The sequence below is a fragment of the Desmodus rotundus genome, chromosome 8 (genome assembly GCF_022682495.2).
Source record: "Desmodus rotundus isolate HL8 chromosome 8, HLdesRot8A.1, whole genome shotgun sequence".
NCBI classification, from domain to species: domain Eukaryota; kingdom Metazoa; phylum Chordata; class Mammalia; order Chiroptera; family Phyllostomidae; genus Desmodus; species Desmodus rotundus.
In genome coordinates, this window is record NC_071394.1 from 18925492 (window position 1) to 18944192 (window position 18701).

The following is an 18701-nucleotide window of genomic DNA, read 5'->3' on the forward strand; positions in this document are numbered from 1 at the left end:
ACTATAATAAAGATTGGCTTTATTGATGATAAAAAGATTTTAATAATGTGAAATACATACAATGTTTTAAAAATATTTAGGCCAAAGAAATTAAACAGTTTTAAGTCTTAAATGAATTATTTAAGAAAATCTTTTACATTTTAGATGTTTTTATTCTTTTATGTTAAAAGTAAATTTTCACTATAAAATAATGATAGTGGTTTTGAATGACATCACTGTCTTCTCAGAAATAACTGATCTCACATATTATACAACACTTTTCAGGTCTCCATGAGAGACCTGTTTCTCTCCTTTCTGACTGTAGTATGTTGGGAAAACAAATCTTACTTATTATTATATTTTTAAAAATTTACATGTAATAAATATACTAAAGTACATCTCATTAAAACCCCATTCTTTATGAAGGAGGAAGAAACCAGGTGATATGGATGAAGTAGCAAATAGTTTTTAATCATTTTAATAAGGACATTTTATGAATACTTTTATTTTATTCTCACAATACATTATTATTTTTATTTATGGATTTTATTTTCAGGAATTTTTGTTTTTGTCTTACAGTAGAAGACATTTAGGCTGGGAGTTAAAAGAGAATTTAGTTATAATCACAGAGCTATTTGATAGTTAGTACCAGGAAAATTCAAAAAATTACGGGGGTGTTCCAAAGCACATCGCTCTTAACATCTACAGTTAAATCTTGTTCACAGAATATTCTTAATGTCTCCCTGTAATATTTGGTTTTATGACCCAGATATTCAGTTTTGCTAATTTAATAGGCATGATTTAAGCATTCATTATTTGAGAGTTGCTTATGTTTTCATTACCTATTCCTAGCAATCGGCTTGGACTCCTGTCCTGAACCACAGACTCCCAGCAGTGGAATTAAAATTGGAGACAGATATATGGTTGGTGATGTAGTATCTTTTCAGTGTGATCAAGGCTATTCTCTTCAGGTAAGTTTATTTTAAAATCACAGTTTTGATCTTCATTGCCCTTTCAGAATATTTGAACAAACCAATGATAGTAATCCTCAAGTTTTAAAACAGTGTTGATATCGGTCCTCATATTTTAGCCTGAAGTCAAATGGCATTTAGTTTTTCATTAAAATATGTGTATGAGAGAAATTGCTGGAATGAACTAAATGTGTTTTGATTGCAAGTAATTTAAAATGATTTTTGAAGCAAAATTAATTCTTCACTTTTCTCTATTCACACAGGATGAACTGAACTCCTGGCTTTTTAGTATTTGAAAATAAAAATGAAGTACTACTTAAAGCATTAAATTAAATTTCCATGATAATAAGTTCCCCAAATTAGTGAAAATTAACCATAAATATATTTTGCTAAGAAAGTGGATTTGCAATGTGTATTCATATTTTTTATATTTATATTGATCATCTGTTGTAGGTTTTTTAAGGGTCTCAAAATTATGGTCTTATACAAAATCTCTCTAAAGTTTAGACATATTACAAAATTAAGAAAAAAATTGACACACAAACTATTTTACATGTTAAGTAAATAAGTTCCTGAGGAAGCTAAATTAAAGATTAATAATTTATAGTCTTTATAGTTATATTTCAAATGATTAGTCCCAGAAGGACAATCAGATATTTCTGGACTTTATATTTCAATTTAAAATTTAATATACTTTAACTGACTTGTTTTAATATTTTATGACAGGATTTTATAATTATTTAACCAATCTTACCTTGAATATTATAGCAATTTATTATAAACCACTACACTGGCCCTTTACTTCTGTAATCATTGTAGTATCTTACTAGAATATTTCAATTAAAAATGTTGAAATATACTTTCTAAAAAAATATTTATTGATTGATTTTTTTTTTTTGTATCATTGTTTTTTTTTTTTTTTTTATTGTTATGCAATTACAGTTGTATGCCTTTTCTCCCCATCCCTCTACCCCACCCCAGGTGAACCCACCTCCCTCCCCCCTCTCCACCCTCCCCCTTGGTTTTGTCCATGTGTCCTTTATAGTAGTTCCTGTAATACCCTCTTCCCACTATCCCCGCCCCCACCCCCCACCCCCGCCCTGGCTATTGTTAGATTGTTCTTAACTTCAATGTCTCTGGTTATATTTTGTTTGCTTTTTTCTTCTATTGCTTATGTTCCAGTTAAAGGTGAGATCATATGGTACTTGTCCCTCACTTCCTGGCTTATTTCACTTAGCATAATGCTCTCCAGTTTCATCCATGCTGTTGCAAAGGGTATAAGCTCCTTCTTTCTCTCTGCTGCGTAGAATTCCATTGTGTAAATATACCATAGTTTTTGGATCCATTCATTTACCGTTGGGCACTTCGGTTGCTTCCAGTACTTGGCTATTGTAAATTGTGCTGCTATGAACATTGGGGTGCACAGATTCTTTTGGATTGGTGTTTCAGTGTTCTTAGGGTATAATCCCAGCAGCGGAATTACTGGGTCAAAGGGCAGTTCCATTTTTAGTTTTCTGAGGAAATTCCATATTGTTTTCCACAGTGGCCTCACCAGTCTGCATTCCCACCAACAGTGCACAAGGGTTCCCTTTTCTCCACATCCTCTCCAACATTTGTTTGTGGATTTGTTTATGTTGGCCATTCTGACTGGTGTGAGATAATACCTCATTGTGGTTTTAATTTGCATCTCTCTGATGGCTAGTGATGCTGAGCATCTTTTCATATGTCTCTGGGCCCTCTGTATGTCTTCCTTGGAGAAGTGTCTGTTCAAGTCCTTTGCCCATTTTTTAATTGGGTTGTTTGTCTTCCTGGAGTGGAGTCGAGTGAGTACTTTAGATATTTTGGAGATCAGGCCCTTGTCTGAGGTATCGTTGGCAAATATGTTTTCCCATACTGTTGGTACTCTTTGTAATTTGGTGCTGTTTTCTTTAGCCATGCAGAAGCTTTTTATTTTGATGAGGTCCCATTTGTTTATTCTTTCCTTTATGTCCCTTGCTTTAGGGGATGTGTCTGTGAGGATGTTGCTGCGTGGAATGTCTGAGATTTTCCTGCCAATGTTTTCCTCAAGGACTTTTATGGTGTTACGGCTTATATTTAAGTCTTTTATCCATCTTGAGTTTATTTTCGTGTATGGCGTAAGTTGGTGATCGAGTTTCATTTTTTTGCACGTAGCTGTCCAGATCTCCCAACACCATCTGTTGAAGAGGCTGTTTTTGCTCCATTTTATGCTCCTGCCTCCTTTGTCAAATATTAATTGATCGTATAGATTTGAGTTTATTTCTGGGCTCTCTATTCTGTTCCATTGGTCTATGTGCCTGTTTTTATGCCAGTACCAGGCTGTTTTGATTACAGTGGCCTTGTAATAAAGTTTGATATCAGGTATTGTGATCCCTCCTGCTTTGTTTTTCTTTCTCAAAATTGCTGCAGCTATTCGAGGTCGTTTATGGTTCCATATGAATTTCTGCAATGTTTGTTCTATATCTGTGAAATATGTCATGGGTACTCTAATAGGGATTGCATTGAATCTATAAATTGCTTTGGGTAGTATGGCCATTTTGATAATGTTGATTCTTCCAATCCATGAACATGGTACATGCTTCCATTTGTTTGTATCTTCCTTAATTTCTTTCTTCAGTGTTGTGTAGTTTTCTGAGTACAGGTCTTTTACCTCCTTGGTTAGGTTTATTCCTAGGTACTTTATTTTTCTTGTTGCTATATCGAATGGGATTTTTTTCCCTGATTTCTGTTTCTGCAGTTTCGTTGCTGGTGTACAGGAATGCCTTTGATTTCTGGGTATTGACTCTGTATCCAGCTGTTTTGCCAAATTCATTTATTAGGTCGAGTAGTTTTTGAGTGGAGTCTATAGGGTTTTCCATGTACACTATCATGTCGTCTGCAAACAGTGACAGTTTCATTTCCTCCTTTCCAATTTGGATGCCTTTTATTGCTTTTTCTTGTCTGATTGCTGTGGCTAGGACTTCCAATACTATGTTGAATAGGAGTGGTGAGAGAGGGCATCCTTGTCTAGTTCCTGATCTTAGTGGGAAAGCTCTAAGTTTTTGTCCATTGAGTGTGATGTTGGCTGTAGGTCTCTCATATATGGCCTTAATTATGTTGAGGACTGCTCCCTTTATTCCCACTTTGCTGAGTGTTTTTATCAGAAATGGGTGCTGTATCTTATCAAATGCTTTTTCCGCATCTATTGATATGATCATGTGATTTTTGTCTTTGCTGTTGTTGATGTGATGTATTATGTTTATTGATTTGCGAATATTGTACCATCCTTGCATCCCTGGGATGAATCCCACTTGGTCATGGTGGATGATCTTTTTAATATATTGCTGGATGCGGTTTGCTAATATTTTGTTGAGAATTTTAGCGTCTATGTTCATCAGCGATATTGGCCTGAAGTTTTCTTTCTTCGTTGTGTCTTTATCTGGTTTTGGGATTAGGATGATGTTGGCTTCATAAAAAGAGTTTGGGAGTCTTCCATCAGTTTGGATTTTTTCGAATAGTCTGTGAAGGATAGGGGTTAGTTCTTCCTTAAATGCTTTGTAGAAATCTCCTGTGAAACCATCTGGTCCAGGGCTTTTGTGTGATGGGAGTTTCTTGATGACTGCTTCAATTTCCTTTGCTGATATTGGTCTGTTCAGGTTTTCTGCTTCTTCTTCAGTCAGTTTTGGAAGATTATATTTTTCTAGAAATGTGTCCATTTCATCTAGGTTTTCAAATTTCTTAGCATACAGGTCTTCATAGTAATTTCTTACGATCCTTTGTATTTCTGTGGTATCAGTTGTAATCTCTCCACTTTCATTTCTAATTCTGTTTATTTGGATCCTCTCTCTTTTCTTTTTGATGAGCCTACTTAAAGGCTTGTCGATTTTGTTTATCTTTTCAAAGAACCAGCTCCTGGATTCATTGATCCTTACAATTGTGCTTTTAGTCTCTATGTCATTTAGTTCTGCTCTGATCTTGGTTATTTCCTTCCTTCTGCTTGCTCTGGGCTGTCTTTGTTGTTGTTCCTCCAGTTCTTGTAGGCATAGGGTTAGGTTGTTTGTTTGAACTGTTTCTAACTTCTTAAGGTAGGCCTGTATTGCTATGAACTTCCCTCTCAGGACTGCCTTTGCTGTGTCCCATAGGTTTTGGGTTGTTGTGAGTTCGTTTTCATTTGTTTCCAGGAAGTTTTTGATTTCTTCCCTAATCTCGTTCTTGACCCATTCATTGTTTAATAGCATGCTATTCAGTCTCCATTCTTTTGAGTGTTTTGGGTTTTTACCCTTGGCGTTGGTTTCTAGTTTCAGACCCTTGTGGTCAGAGAAGATGCTTGATATGATTTCAATTTTCTTGAATTTGTTGAGGCTTGCTTTGTGTCCTATCATGTGGTCTATCTTTGAAAAAGTTCCATGGACACTTGAAAAGAACGTGTATTTTGCTTCTTTGGGATGAAAAGCTCTGTATATATCAGTTAAGTCCATTTCCTCTAAGGTATTGTTAAGTGACACAATATCTTTGTTGATCTTTTGTTTGGAAGACCTGTCCATTTTTGATAGTGGGGTGTTAAAATCCCCTACTATAATTGTGTTGCTGTCAATATCTTTCTTGAAATCCTCCAAGATTTTCTTTATGTATTTGGGTGCTCCTATGTTGGGTGCATATATATTTACAATGTTTATGTCTTCTTGGTGGATTCTTCCTTTGAGTATTATGAAGTGACCTTCTGGGTCTCTCTTTATGGCCCTTCTTTGGAAGTCTATTTTGTCAGATATGAGTATTGCTACCCCTGCTTTTTTTTCCTGTCCGTTTGCTTGGAAGATTTGTTTCCAGCCCTTCACTTTCAGTCTGTGTAAGTCTTTTGTCCTGAGATGGGTCTCTTGTAGGCAGCATATGTGTGGGTCATGTTTTCTTATCCATTCAGCTGTTCTATGTCTTTTGATTGGAGCATTTAATCCATTTACGTTTAAGGTTATTATCGATAGGTAGTTATTCATTGCCGTTATTTCCTACCTGTGTTCCTCTGTCTTTCTCTTTTCCTTCCTTTCCTTAAAGCAGTCCCTTTAGCATCTCTTGCAGAGCTGGTTTGATGGAGCTGTATTCTTTTAGACTTTTTTTGTCTGGGAAACTCTTTATTTGGTCTTCTATCTTGATTGAGAGCCTTGCTGGGTAAAGTAGTCTTGGTTGCAGGCCTCTGGTTCTCAGTACTTGGAATATTTTTTGCCATTCTCTTCTGGCTTGGAGCGTTTCCATTGAGAAGTCAGTTGCTAACCTTATCGGGGCTCCCTTGTATGTTACTTCCTTTTTCTCCCTTGCTGCCTTTAAGATCCTCTCTTTGTCTTGGAAATTTGCCATTTTAATTATGATGTGTCTTGCAGTGGGTCTCTTTGGGTTCCTCTTGCTTGGGACTCTCTGTGTTTCCTGGATTTGGGTGACTTTTTCTCTCCTCAGATTAGGGAAATTTTCCATCATTACTTTTTCAAACAGGTTTTCTATCCCTTGCTCTTCTTCTTCTCCTTCTGGTATTCCTATTATACGGATATTGTTACGTTTCATGTTGTCCTGCATTTCCCTTATTGACTCTTCATTCTTTCTGAGCCTCTTTTCCTTTTCTTGCTCCTTCTGGGTGTTTTTTTCTACTTTATCCTCCAGCTCGCTGATCCGATCCTCTGCTTCATCAAGTCTGCTTTTAATTCCTTCTACTGTGTTCTTCAATTCAGAAATTGTATTCTTCATTTCCGCTTGGCTCTTGTTGATATTTTCTATTTCCTTTTTCATGTTGATATAGTTTGCAGTGAGTTCATTGTAGTTTCCTTGTAGTTTCTGGTAGTTCTCTTTGAGCTCAGAGAGCTCAGTGAGTTTCCTGATGACCATTGCTTTGAACTCAGTATCTGATAGTTGACTTGCCTCTTTTTCGGTTAGTATTCTTTCTGAGACTTCCTCCTTTCCTTTCATTTGGGAATTGTTTCTTTGTCTTCCCATCGTTTGTGAGGCTCTTCTTGTTGGCCTCTGCGTCTTAAATTGCTTTGTTCTGACTCCCTGGATTTATGATATGAACTTCTATGGTAGAATGCCAATGGGATTCGGTGGTGCTGTCTCCTTACTCTCCTGTGCTCACTGGTCTTGAGCTGACGTTTATGTGTTTAACACGGTCTAACTCTAGTCTTTTCAGCACTCCAGGTTTTGTTGTCTCACCTGTGGGAAAAAGAGAAAGGGGGGGCGAAAGAAAAGAAAAAAAAACACACACACACACACAAAACAAACCAAAACAAAGATGGGAAGGAGGGAAAAAGGAAATAGGAAAGGAGGAAAGGAAGGAAGGAGGGAAGAAGGAATAAAGAAAGATCGTAGGCAAGATAAGAAGGAATTTTAGCAAAAATTAAAACATAGAAATAGATAAAAGAAGGCAGGAAGAAGACATAAAAATGGTAAAGGATGGGAGGAAGAAGGAATGAAAAAAAAGAAAAAAAGAGAGAGGAAGAAGGAATTCAGGGGGAAAGGAAAAAAAAGAAAAAGGATAAAAAAAAAAAATCTTCTGTTGGCTTTAAACCGGTCAGGTTATTTCTGCTGGTGTCCTGTCTGTGCAACGGGAGGGGGTGGTTGGAAGGATTGGTTTCACTTTTCTCTCTTCCTGGGTCACACTCTTCGCTGTTTTGTAGGTGTGGTCCCTGGCAGTCAATCAGTCCGTTGATCAGCCAATCCAGCCGCTTTGGCTTGTGAAGCGTGCGCGCGCAGCAGGGGAATCCAGCCGCTTTGGGTCTGTGACGTTATTTTGTGCCCTGAGCGCGCAGCCGGCGGACCAATCGAGCCGCCAGGGCTTGGAACGCTGTCGCACAGGTGGCGGATTCAGCCGCCTTGGGGTTAGGACACTCGCCAGCAGCTTTGTATTTGGAAAACAGGCACCCAGCCGGCCCTGTGCTTGGTGAGCGCGCGCAGCCCGCTGAGCCACAGGCTCTGTGCTTGGGGGCCCGATCCAGCCGCCCTGGGCTTGAGTCTCTCGGGCGGGCGGGGCCGCCCTGGGACTGAATCACGCGGCACTCGGTTCCGAGGTTTTGGGCCTGTGGGTGGAGCAGCTAGTCTCTGCTCCAAATTATCTCGGAGGTTTCAGGTGTGGGCGCCCCTCCGGGGTTTCAAGTGTGGGTCCTGTTCGCTAATCTGCTCGCGCGCGCGACCGGACCTCAGGTGAGCGTAGCAGTCCAGGGGTGGAGGGGGAGGGGCGCCAGGGGCCTCGGCTACTACCGAGAGTTCTCTAATTAGCCCCTGAGTGTCTCTATTTTCTTTTTCTTTTTGAGAAATTCCTCCTTTTCAAGCCCCCCTGGTCTAATCAAGCACCTGGCTGCTCACAGCGCAGCCTGGCCCTCTCCCAAGACTCCTGCCGCAGCCCCTGCGCCAGGGCTGGCGCTTCTGCCGCCCTTGTACCACGCGGTCCTGGGTCCCGTGGACCTTATTGTCCTTCAGCACTCTTCTTACCGTCAGATCTTTCAGTGTCCTCTATCTTTGGTCTCTGATCTTCGTATATGCTGGAATACTGTTGGCTGTTCGCTCTGCTCCTCAGATCAGCTAGGTATTTCCCTGGCGTTGAGGGGAAGTGGACTCCGCTCCCACCTATGTTGCCGCCATCTTCCCCTCCTCCTTTTTTTTTTTTTTTTAGAGAAAGACAGGAAGGAGGGGTGGGGGGAGAGAGAAACATCATTTTGTTGTTCCAGTTATTTATGTATTCATTCGTTGCTTCTTAAATGTGCCCTGACTGGGGATCGGACCTGCAACCTTAGCATATAGCAAAGACACTCTAACCAACTGAGCTACCTGGCCAGGACCTAAAATACAATTCTAATGTGATAAGGAGTCTTAATTTTTCTATCTGAACTTTATTTTTTTTACATTTTGTCACAAGTATATATAATTACCTTTCTTATTCTAACTAATACTAAGATTTATAGTAAAAATTAAAAAAAATAAAGATGACAATATACATTTAAGCTTGTTTTCATAATAATCATTCACTATGCTTTGTTCAACTTTTAAAAGGTGTACTAAACTGCATTGTTTTGTCTATATAGGGTCATTCTCACATAACATGTATGCCTGGACCTGTAAGAAGATGGAATTACCCAATCCCAATTTGTTTGGGTAAGTTAAAGACCTATAAATCATTTACAAGCTTTATCAAATTTTAACACTGCACTTTGTATATGGTGTTGTTTAAATATATAGGTTGCCTTCTGTCAGATTTTATGGAAATGATACTTTGAGATAAATGTTTTATAGCTTTTTGTTTTTTTTATCTTAAAGTTTTACATTTTTAACCCCAATTCAATATCAATGGATGACTTAAAACTGCAGAAAATTGTGGAAAAGTATTAGGTTTTTTGATTCACCAAAGAGTTTTTTTTTAAGTATGATATGATAGAAGTACCCATGGATCAGGAAAATAGTAAGTATCCTATTGCTTACTATTGAGCAGATAGACAAGGAATCTGGAGTCTACCAAAGGCAGCATGGCACTCCGTGGGATATCTTCAGTGGTGACAGGCAGTCAAGAAAGTCTTCAGACATGTAATGTGAAAAATAGAGAATTTATTGAAGAAGATACACGATAACAAGAAATATTGTACATAGAACAGTGATGCCTCAGTCCCCCTGAAAGTAGGAACCTTGGGACCTCACACAGTTCTCCCAGTGTCTCTTCCACTGTTCAAAACTCCCTGCAAATTCCTTTGTTGGAATAGCCATCACCTGCCCTGTTGTATTTTCCTAATTTCTGACCATCTGAAGTCTCCCTCCTCCCAAAGGTGATTTTAGTTATGGGGAAAGCCAGAAGATTTGGGATGCCAAATCTGGGCTGTAGTGGGGCTGAGTTACCTTGGGTGATTTGATGTTTCACCAAAAATCTTTGCACCTAGACATGATGATGCATGAGTGGGCAAGTTGCCATGACAAATCTGCCAATCACAGTTGCCCATAGTTGAAGCAGTTTTCACCTCACTGCATCTCTTAACTGATGAAAAACATTGAGGTAATACCCCTTATCAATTGTTTGGCCTGGATGGAAGTACTTGTGAGGACAACACCTTCCCAATCAAAAAACACAGTTAATATGGTCTTGATCTTGCTGTGACTTTGCCACACCTTTTTCTGGCATGGAGAACTAGGCAACTTCCATTGCATCATCCCCCAAAACCTTCTGAATCATTTGAATAATGTCCGAGAAGGAATGGGCAAGCTTAATGCAAAATTTGATGCATATTTGTTGCTCTACTGGCTCAATCATTTTGAATGTACCACACATTCTTACACATGCTTACTCATACACATGCTTACTCATACACATGCTTACTCAGTGGTGTCTACTGCCCCCACTGACTAGTACAGTGAAGTTGTCACTGTTCATGCATGTGCATTCCTGTCCATTCTCCTTGTCTGCCAGGTTACATGGATGTCACAAAAACTGTTTTTGTTATATTAACAATGGTGGGACTTCTTCCGGAAAGACCTCATATACCAAACGGGCACTTGGGGCTTTGAAAGTTGGGGCCCAAACTTTTGCCCTAACTTAACACTGCTCCCCATTAGTTCTCCCCACCAATTAACTTTTTCCCCTCTTCCTCCTTTTTGTTATCTGTATGCAACCATTAATATACTGGGCTCTACAGAGTATGAAAATATATGTCAGAGAGGATCCCTGTCATTAAAATATCCATTTACCATTTAGAGTGGAAGGAATAAGAGAAATGCAATAAGAGTAATTTAGTGTTAAATTAACCATTGATCACATGATGGAACTTCAGAAATATGAGCTGTTGTTAACTGAAGTCATTAGGAAATGTAGTCAGCTCATATAATTTACACAGACTTTTGGGTGGTATGTGTAATTATGATAAATGGATGAAGAAGAAAGCCTTTTCTGGGGACGAAGAAGGGCAGAGGCAGAAGAATTGCTGTGACTTGTATGACCTACCTCTATACAACGACCAACCTGTGTTACATTAGTTTGCTTGGGCTGCCATAACTGAATACCCCAGACTGGCTGGCTGAGACAACAGAGATTAATTTTCTCACTCCTCTAGGAGCAAATAGTTCAAGGCCAAAGTGATGGCAGGAATGTTTACTTCTGAGGGCTTCTTTCCTGGGCTTTTAGATTGCTATCTTCTCTCTACATCTTCTCACGGTCCTTTGTCCATGAGCGAGCGCTCCCTGTGTCTCTTCCTCTTCCTGGAAGGACGCCAGTACTGTCGTATTAGGGCTCCGCTCTTAGGACTTCATTCAACCGTAATTACCTCCTAAAAGGCCCTGTCTTCAAATAGAGTCACACTGGGAGTTAAGGCTTTCATGTAGGAATATTGGGTGGCCACAATTAACTGTGTAACTGTTATATACCACGTACTCAATTCTTGTTGGAGAATACTGGAAAATAACACTTAAGAGCAAGGATGTGTTTAATTGGCAAATGATATTGACAGCATTTAGACTTTATATCAGATGATAGTTTTTAAAGGAATTATATCTTTTAATATCAGAAGAAACTTACAAATGCATATAATACTAGTTATAAAAATATAAATAAATACAGTGCCTATTTTAAAATGTATCTATACAGATCATGCCAATTATGTATGTGTTATGTGTGTGGGGTATGTATGTATTTGTATCCAATTGTGTATAAAAATTGGGAACATAGAAGAGCATAAAAAACAAATAATGTGTATATTCTGCTGATATGAGAGCAGAGAATGTAGGTCTCTTTTTTCATTACTATATTTCCAATGCCTAGGAAAGCTCTCATTTTAAATACACATCCAATAAATATTGTTTAGTGAGCAAATTAAAGTTTTGGGATTCTACAGTGTGTATATTTTATATAATGTTTCCCTTCTTGATATTAACTTAGAGGAATTACACATATCATAACATTTTTATTTATTTTATTTTTTAAAAGATTTTTTATTTAATCATTTTTAGACAGAGGGGAAGAGAGGGAGAGAAACATCAATGTGTGATGCCTCTCATGCACCTCCTACTGGGGACCTGGCCTGCAAACCAGGCACATGCCCTAGACTGGGAATCGAACTAGCAACCCTTTGGTTCCCAGGCCAGCACTTAATCCACTGAGCCACACCAGCCAGGGCCATAAGATGTTTTTAAAATCCCAACTTTTAAAATGGCTTCGTGGCTCATAGCATAAGTCTGGTTTGTGTAGTTACTCTCTTTTTGTTAGAGTTGTGTTTTGTCTTTGAAATACACATTTATAAGGCCTTTTCACATGCCTTCATGCATACCTCTAATTGTTTACTTTGGGTTTTACCAGTTGATTAATGATGCCATTGCATATAATTGTTTAAAGGTTTTCATAAACATTGCTAAATTGCTTTCATAAAATTATTATGTTAAATACCACACAGTATTGTATGACGATTTCCATCTTTCTATATTATTAGCACCAATTATTACTCTTAAATTGCTAATTTTTTTAGGTAAAGTACTGCATTTTGACTAACTATGCATTCATTCCCCATTGTACCTTATTCACAAGGGAAGTATTAGAAGGAAATGATATTTTAGTATAATTTAGCTAGAAGTTTAAGTTTTATTACATAGGATATGTTGATATGAAACTGTATGGAATCCTTAACTCACTTGGATGTCTAATATGTCTATATTCAAATTTCAGCTAGGGTACAATAGGTGTGTCTGGCAGGGTATTATTCTTTGCACTGCTGTTGGCTCACCTGTTAAATGTGATAATAATATCTTCCTCACAGGCCTCTTGTAAAAATTAAAGGAGGGAATGTGTTTAAAGTGTTTATTACCGAACCCGGAACACACAGAGTAGTAGTTATTATAGTGAAAAATAGGCAATAAAAGTATATTTTATTCTCATTATGTACATAAGCATATAAACATGTATTTTTCAGAAGAGAAAAAGAGAATATAAACAGGCTATCGGTGAGAAGTGGAATTATAGGGCATTTTTATTTCTTTTCTACCCATCTTATTTTGTGTTTTGTAGGTTTTGGACAAGTCTGTACTATATTGATAACAGTGTTTGAATCGGCATCATGGCTGTGTTCTAAGGAGACACTGATAGCATGAGGCTGAGTCAGAGAATGTTAAAAGTCTAGTCATCAAGTTACAAGGTTACAGCCTAGTGAATTGGAAAATAAATAATCTGCCAGACACTTTGATGGAAGAAAGGAAAAGTCACTTGAGATTTTTAGGTAATACAGACAAATTAGAAGGAAGAATCAAAGAGTAGTTTACCTTGGAGTGCTATGGTATGGTTGTGTCCCTAACAAAAAGTGTAATGGGGCACAAAATCTACTCTGGAGCCATGGAAGGATGGCAAAGGATACACTTGTATCTTTAGATCTCAGTGGTAATCACATGTGGAAAAAAAGCTTTATGTGCAGATGGACTGCAAGGTTATATATATGCCCCTATGCTTGATACATAATTTATTCAGGTCACATAAAGATAGCAGTCAAACGTGTTATTCCTATCCTCCAGAACATTAATAGCATTTCTACTGAATTTTCCTTACTAATACGTAACCTGAAGTCTGGGTATCTGTCTGTTACTATTCTTAACAAGAAATAAACGAATGAAATTACAAGTCAGTGTTAAATACAGGTAACTTTCAAACTTGATGTGCATTCATGAAATGTAATTCTTCAACCTACAATTAACAGATGTGGTTTTTTTAGTACTTTTATGATGGAATGATAAAAATGTTCATTTAGAACAATTAGCTTCCAAAATTCTATTACTCTTTTATATTAAGTAGTTCTATTTAATCATCCAAAAATTAAAACTTGGGGTTATCATCTGTTCTTATAATTTTTACTTAGCTTATCAATAGTAAATCAGTGTTACAGGGATTCTAAAACAAGCACACTGATAAATTATACCTAAATTCTCAAATTTGGGTATATTTTTTTACATATTTTGTACTTCCCTATTCTTTGTTTAGATTCTTTTAGGATAAAGACCATGTGTGATATGTGAACTCCTTGCACATTCCTGATAGAAACCAATATATGTATTTTTTAATTCTTTATTTATCCTTCTTACAAAAAGAGGAAAAGGAGGGAAGTTTGTAAAACTGGTTCCCTCTTGAACACGATACTGAGAATGGATATTGTAGGCTTGATTTTGTTCTACATGATATCATCTTTAGAATGAATCAAAACATTACTAGAAGTACCTAAGGATGAGGAATAAGCTGCCCACCGTAGAAAAGGACAAGTGCTTCTTGTTCGGTTGTGTTCATGGCACATGAGCTACTCCTTGTTGTGCTGTAAGCGGGTTTTACTTGTATATATTGCTGAGAAAGGAGACATAATGTCTTTGGAGCTATTTTAGAAAATTCATTGTCAGTTGATTATATTTGATTTCTAGTGTGTGGTGAATGAGAGTTGACAATATTCAAATTTACATCAGTTTTAATTCAGAGACTTGACTAAGACTTGAAATTATTTTGATTGGTTCTTACTGTAGTAGGGTATCCCACTGCCCTGGCTCACGTGGGACCTCTGTTACCTTGCAGCTCAGTGTGGCGGCTCTATGTCCGATTTCAGTGGTGTGATTCTCAGCCCTGGGTACCCTGGAAACTACCCCAGCAGTTTAGATTGCACATGGACCATAAAGCTGCCCGTAGGTTTTGGTATGTATATTAAAAACACGTGAAAAAGTCTTCAATATCATTAAATGCATCCTTGAATGTAACTATCAATGTCTAATATAAAATGTTCACAAAACTATAGTTTAATTTGGATTATGTACATTTATGTAAATTGTGGAATGAAATTTGGATAATTGTTGCTTAAGCCAAATAATTTTGACAGGGGTATATTTTTGATAATTCTTTACTGAGTACATATTATACTCCAGGTACTATGCTAAGTGCTGGGGATAAAATGCATAGTGAAATGAACTTTGTACCTTTCCCCAAATAAGTTAAAATCACAATGAGGAGACAGATAGTCATTATGCTATTAAAGTATAATCAAGAGTATAGGGCTGGAGTTAGTGCAGACAACCAGCCTAGTCCAAAAAACGCAGAAAAGTCTTGCCTGAGGGGCTGATGCCTGAACTGTGCCTTTGAAGACCTGTAAGAGTTAGCCCGACAAAGAGGGTCCTTGTATGGGAAACTGGAAAGAAATTCTAGACAAGCTAGAGAAATTCGACAAGGCTGAACACTGTGTTATTGGACTGAGGTGTTGAGAGAACAGGAAACAATCGGAAAAAAGGCTGCTTAGAGTCTTTCTAATGAGGATTACCCTGGCTACAACATGTAAACTATTAGTTTGAAGTAGTCAAGTTCTTGTTCATTGATTGAAAGAGAATACTGATGAATATGAATAATAGATTTGCACCAAAATGGCTATTCTTACATCGTTTACTAACCCCATGTTGCTTATGGAGTTAAATGAATTATTTTAAAATATATTATTATTAAACATTTTCAATAGTATCATTATTTCAGTTTATCTGTTGCTAATGCTTCCTTGATTTTAAAAACTGTCTATTAAAAATTAGACACATCTAATTTTTATTAGACACATCTAACTAAAAAAAGACATTTCTATTTTGGAAATGAAAACATAAGAGACTGTTTCTGGTTTGATTTCATTTAAATAATCTCACTGTTTTCTTTGACTTTTGCTTAAATTAAATAATAGTCCTAATGTATTTGAATCAAGTACTTTATAATTTTTAACAGAAAATTTAGTACAAACCAACAATTGTAGAATTATTTTCTTATTCTCATGAAACAATAATTGACAAGATAATTTGTGGAAAGGGGACTCAGGGAAAAATTCTCGGAAAAAAATTAGAGAAAATATGCATATCTTGGGGCCTCACATATTAAGGTATCATGTCCAAATTCTAAGTTTGTCTGATGGTAGAGGAACATATTTCATATTTTAAAGAATATTTTCAATATTTCCCATTTTATTTGTCTATGGAACTCTTTTCCATGTAACTCTTTTTTGAGTAACAAAATATAACTTGACTTGACAACCCTTGTGTAGTTAATTATTAAAAGCAGGGGCTCCAGGGCTAGTGTGTCTGACTTCAAATTTCAGCTTTTGTAAGTTGTATAAACCTAGCTTATTTGTCTAGTATTTCAGTGCCTCAGTTTTTTCATCCTCAGGAGTAACTGTGAGCATTAAACAAACAGTTAAAACAGTGCCTAGCCAAAAGAAAATATTCAATGTCAGATTTTATTATTAACAATCGCAAAATGGTAGTTGTAGAAAAAAACACCAAGTTGACTAAAATTGAATATAAATTGAATTATGCAAACATGCCTTTATGAGGCTTTTATTTTATGTTGTTTTGCATCCCAGGGACATTTTACTATCTCATATTTTAGTTTGGTTTATAAGGAAACTGAGACTATTTTGCAATTTCTTGGCATATAACACAGATCACTAGATTTTATTGAGACTATTTCATAACATTTAGTATTAGTTTCTGACAAAAGTACTAAAGGAGACACTGATACCTTGTACACCTCTGAATGATATTTTAGAGAAATTAATTTTTTCCCTATGATGAATAATTTCTAATTTGATCATGGAATCTGATTACATTATTATATAGAAACTTCGCAGTTAAATTTTGGCCTCAAATAGGTATTTTACAAAATACAATTTATTGAGTTGCTTTTTACCTTTAAAAGTTGGTTGATATAATGTTAAAGAATATTAAAGAGCAAGAAAGCCATTTTCTTGATTAGTTTTACTATGGTGGCATCTTGGTAAAAGGGAAGACATTTCCTCTTGTGACAACTAGTGGGCGTTTGCGAGCAGTAGTGTTTCTCTGAACTCTAGCAAAGTTAATTGCCCTGGGCAGACATCGACCCCAGGAACCGGATCCAGAGAATACACCTCGCAGCCTACATGGAAATATGTCAAGTGTATTCATGTGGACGTGTGCGTTTATGTGTGTGTGCATTTGCTTTATTAAAAAATAAAGTAGTCTTTTGTGTGCTTTTCTTCTTTAGGTGTACATCTCCAGTTTGTTAATTTTTCTACAGAAACTATACATGATTATTTGGAAGTAAGAAGTGGAACCTCAGAAACTAGTACTGTTATCGGCCGACTTAGTGGTCCGCAAATCCCATCTTCCTTATTTAGCACTACTCATGAAACCAGCCTGTATTTTCACAGTGACTATTCACAAAACAAGCAAGGGTTTCACATTGTATACCAAGGTGAGATGAATAACACAAAGTGAAAGTTGATTTAGCTCCAAATCAGCTACTAACAATCTAAATAACTCTAAGAATTTTCTATTTTCTGTTTCAGAAGGGCAATAACCTAAACTAAGGCAAGCTTCAGTTAGCAAGATTTTTTAAATTATGCAATCTTCAGGCAAACGTATATTGGGAATGATGTCATTCTGAGGTCTTAGAAAAACCCTATAATGAACAAAGGGATTGAATTAATGCATAATAAAATTAAGCCTATCAAGGCAAGGCAGTTAAGCAAGGCAAGCTGGACATCAAATATCTACCTTAGTTTTTATATTAAAATGAATGAGTTGGAAATATATTTTTAGTACTCATCTAATATATGTAAAATTGTTTTTTTTAACCTTTAATGATAGAATGATATGATATTCCTTGATTCCATTTCATAGCCATGAGAAAGGAAATAAACACTTTTTTTTATAAAGATTTTATTTATTTTTTATAGAGAGGAGAAGGGAGGGAGAAAGAAAGGTAGAGAAATACCAATGTGTGGTTGCCTCTCATGTGGCCCCCATGAGAAACCTGGCCCACAACCCAGGCATGTGCCCTGACTGGGAATTGAACTGGTGACCCTTTGATTCACAGCCCGCGCTCAATCCATTGAGCTACACCAGCCAGGGCAGAAATAAACACTTTGACAGTCGTATTCTATTAGGCCTAGTTCTGATGTAAAAGTGCTGCATGACTCTGAGCAAGATTTTTATCCCTTATGAATAGCTTCAACGTGGGTAGATGTAGAATCAAAGGTTGATGCCCCTGTTCAACCTAAAGTGGCCTAGGACTCAACTCCATGTTTTCTTTTTTTATTTTCATGTTAGTAATAGTTGTTTTGAACTTTATATTATAAAGTGAATGTAAAATATATACCATGGTATATACCATTAGTAGGTATTTAGTGCATTTTAGCCATTATTATTATTTATATTATTTTGTATCTTTAAAGTCTAAGATTTAAAATGAAATATTTAAAGTTATGATATTTTACACAAATGATGTAATTCCAGTGACTTCAGTGTTTAATAAAATAACTTAAAATTTGATTATACATCTGCCACAATTATTAAGGACCTCATGAGTATGTGATACTTTAGGATGTGATTTCCACAAAAGTGCATGTAACTGAAAGGACACATAAATACAGTTAAAGGAGATACTGTAACATCCAACTACATGGGACTAAAATAATTAAAATTTGAATCATATTTGCAGATATAAGAGCACTATATCACATGTTATCCTTTACATAAAATAGGAGTCATTTCTACCACCTTGCAGTACAGAATTAACTATGCTCCCAAAGAATTTAATTATTTCGGGAACAATTGGGCAACAATTTATTTTCTTCTTTGTTGCTAGAAGACTCAACGCTGTCTTTGTTGTCCTTCTCGGGAAAGTGTATGGAGCCTGACGCCAGCACTTTGCTATTTAACCCAAACCTGGCTTCAGGTTCTTTTCCCTGCCCTCATTTTTTCTCAGTTGCTCAAAATAATGGTCATATTTGA

General features: G+C 36.7%; 1 protein-coding gene across 2 annotated transcripts in view; it reads left to right on the forward strand.

Annotated features, from left to right (window-relative positions):
- Positions 1 to 18701, forward strand: part of CSMD3 (CUB and Sushi multiple domains 3) — an 885055-nt gene that overhangs the window by 763377 nt on the left and 102977 nt on the right. For both annotated transcript variants that reach the window (XM_024572155.3, XM_045181698.2), the window contains 4 exons: positions 832 to 950; positions 9002 to 9071; positions 14485 to 14601; positions 16951 to 17160. In XM_024572155.3, the coding sequence (XP_024427923.2) occupies positions 832 to 950; positions 9002 to 9071; positions 14485 to 14601; positions 16951 to 17160 (516 nt within the window). The remainder of the gene's footprint in view (positions 1 to 831; positions 951 to 9001; positions 9072 to 14484; positions 14602 to 16950; positions 17161 to 18701) is intronic.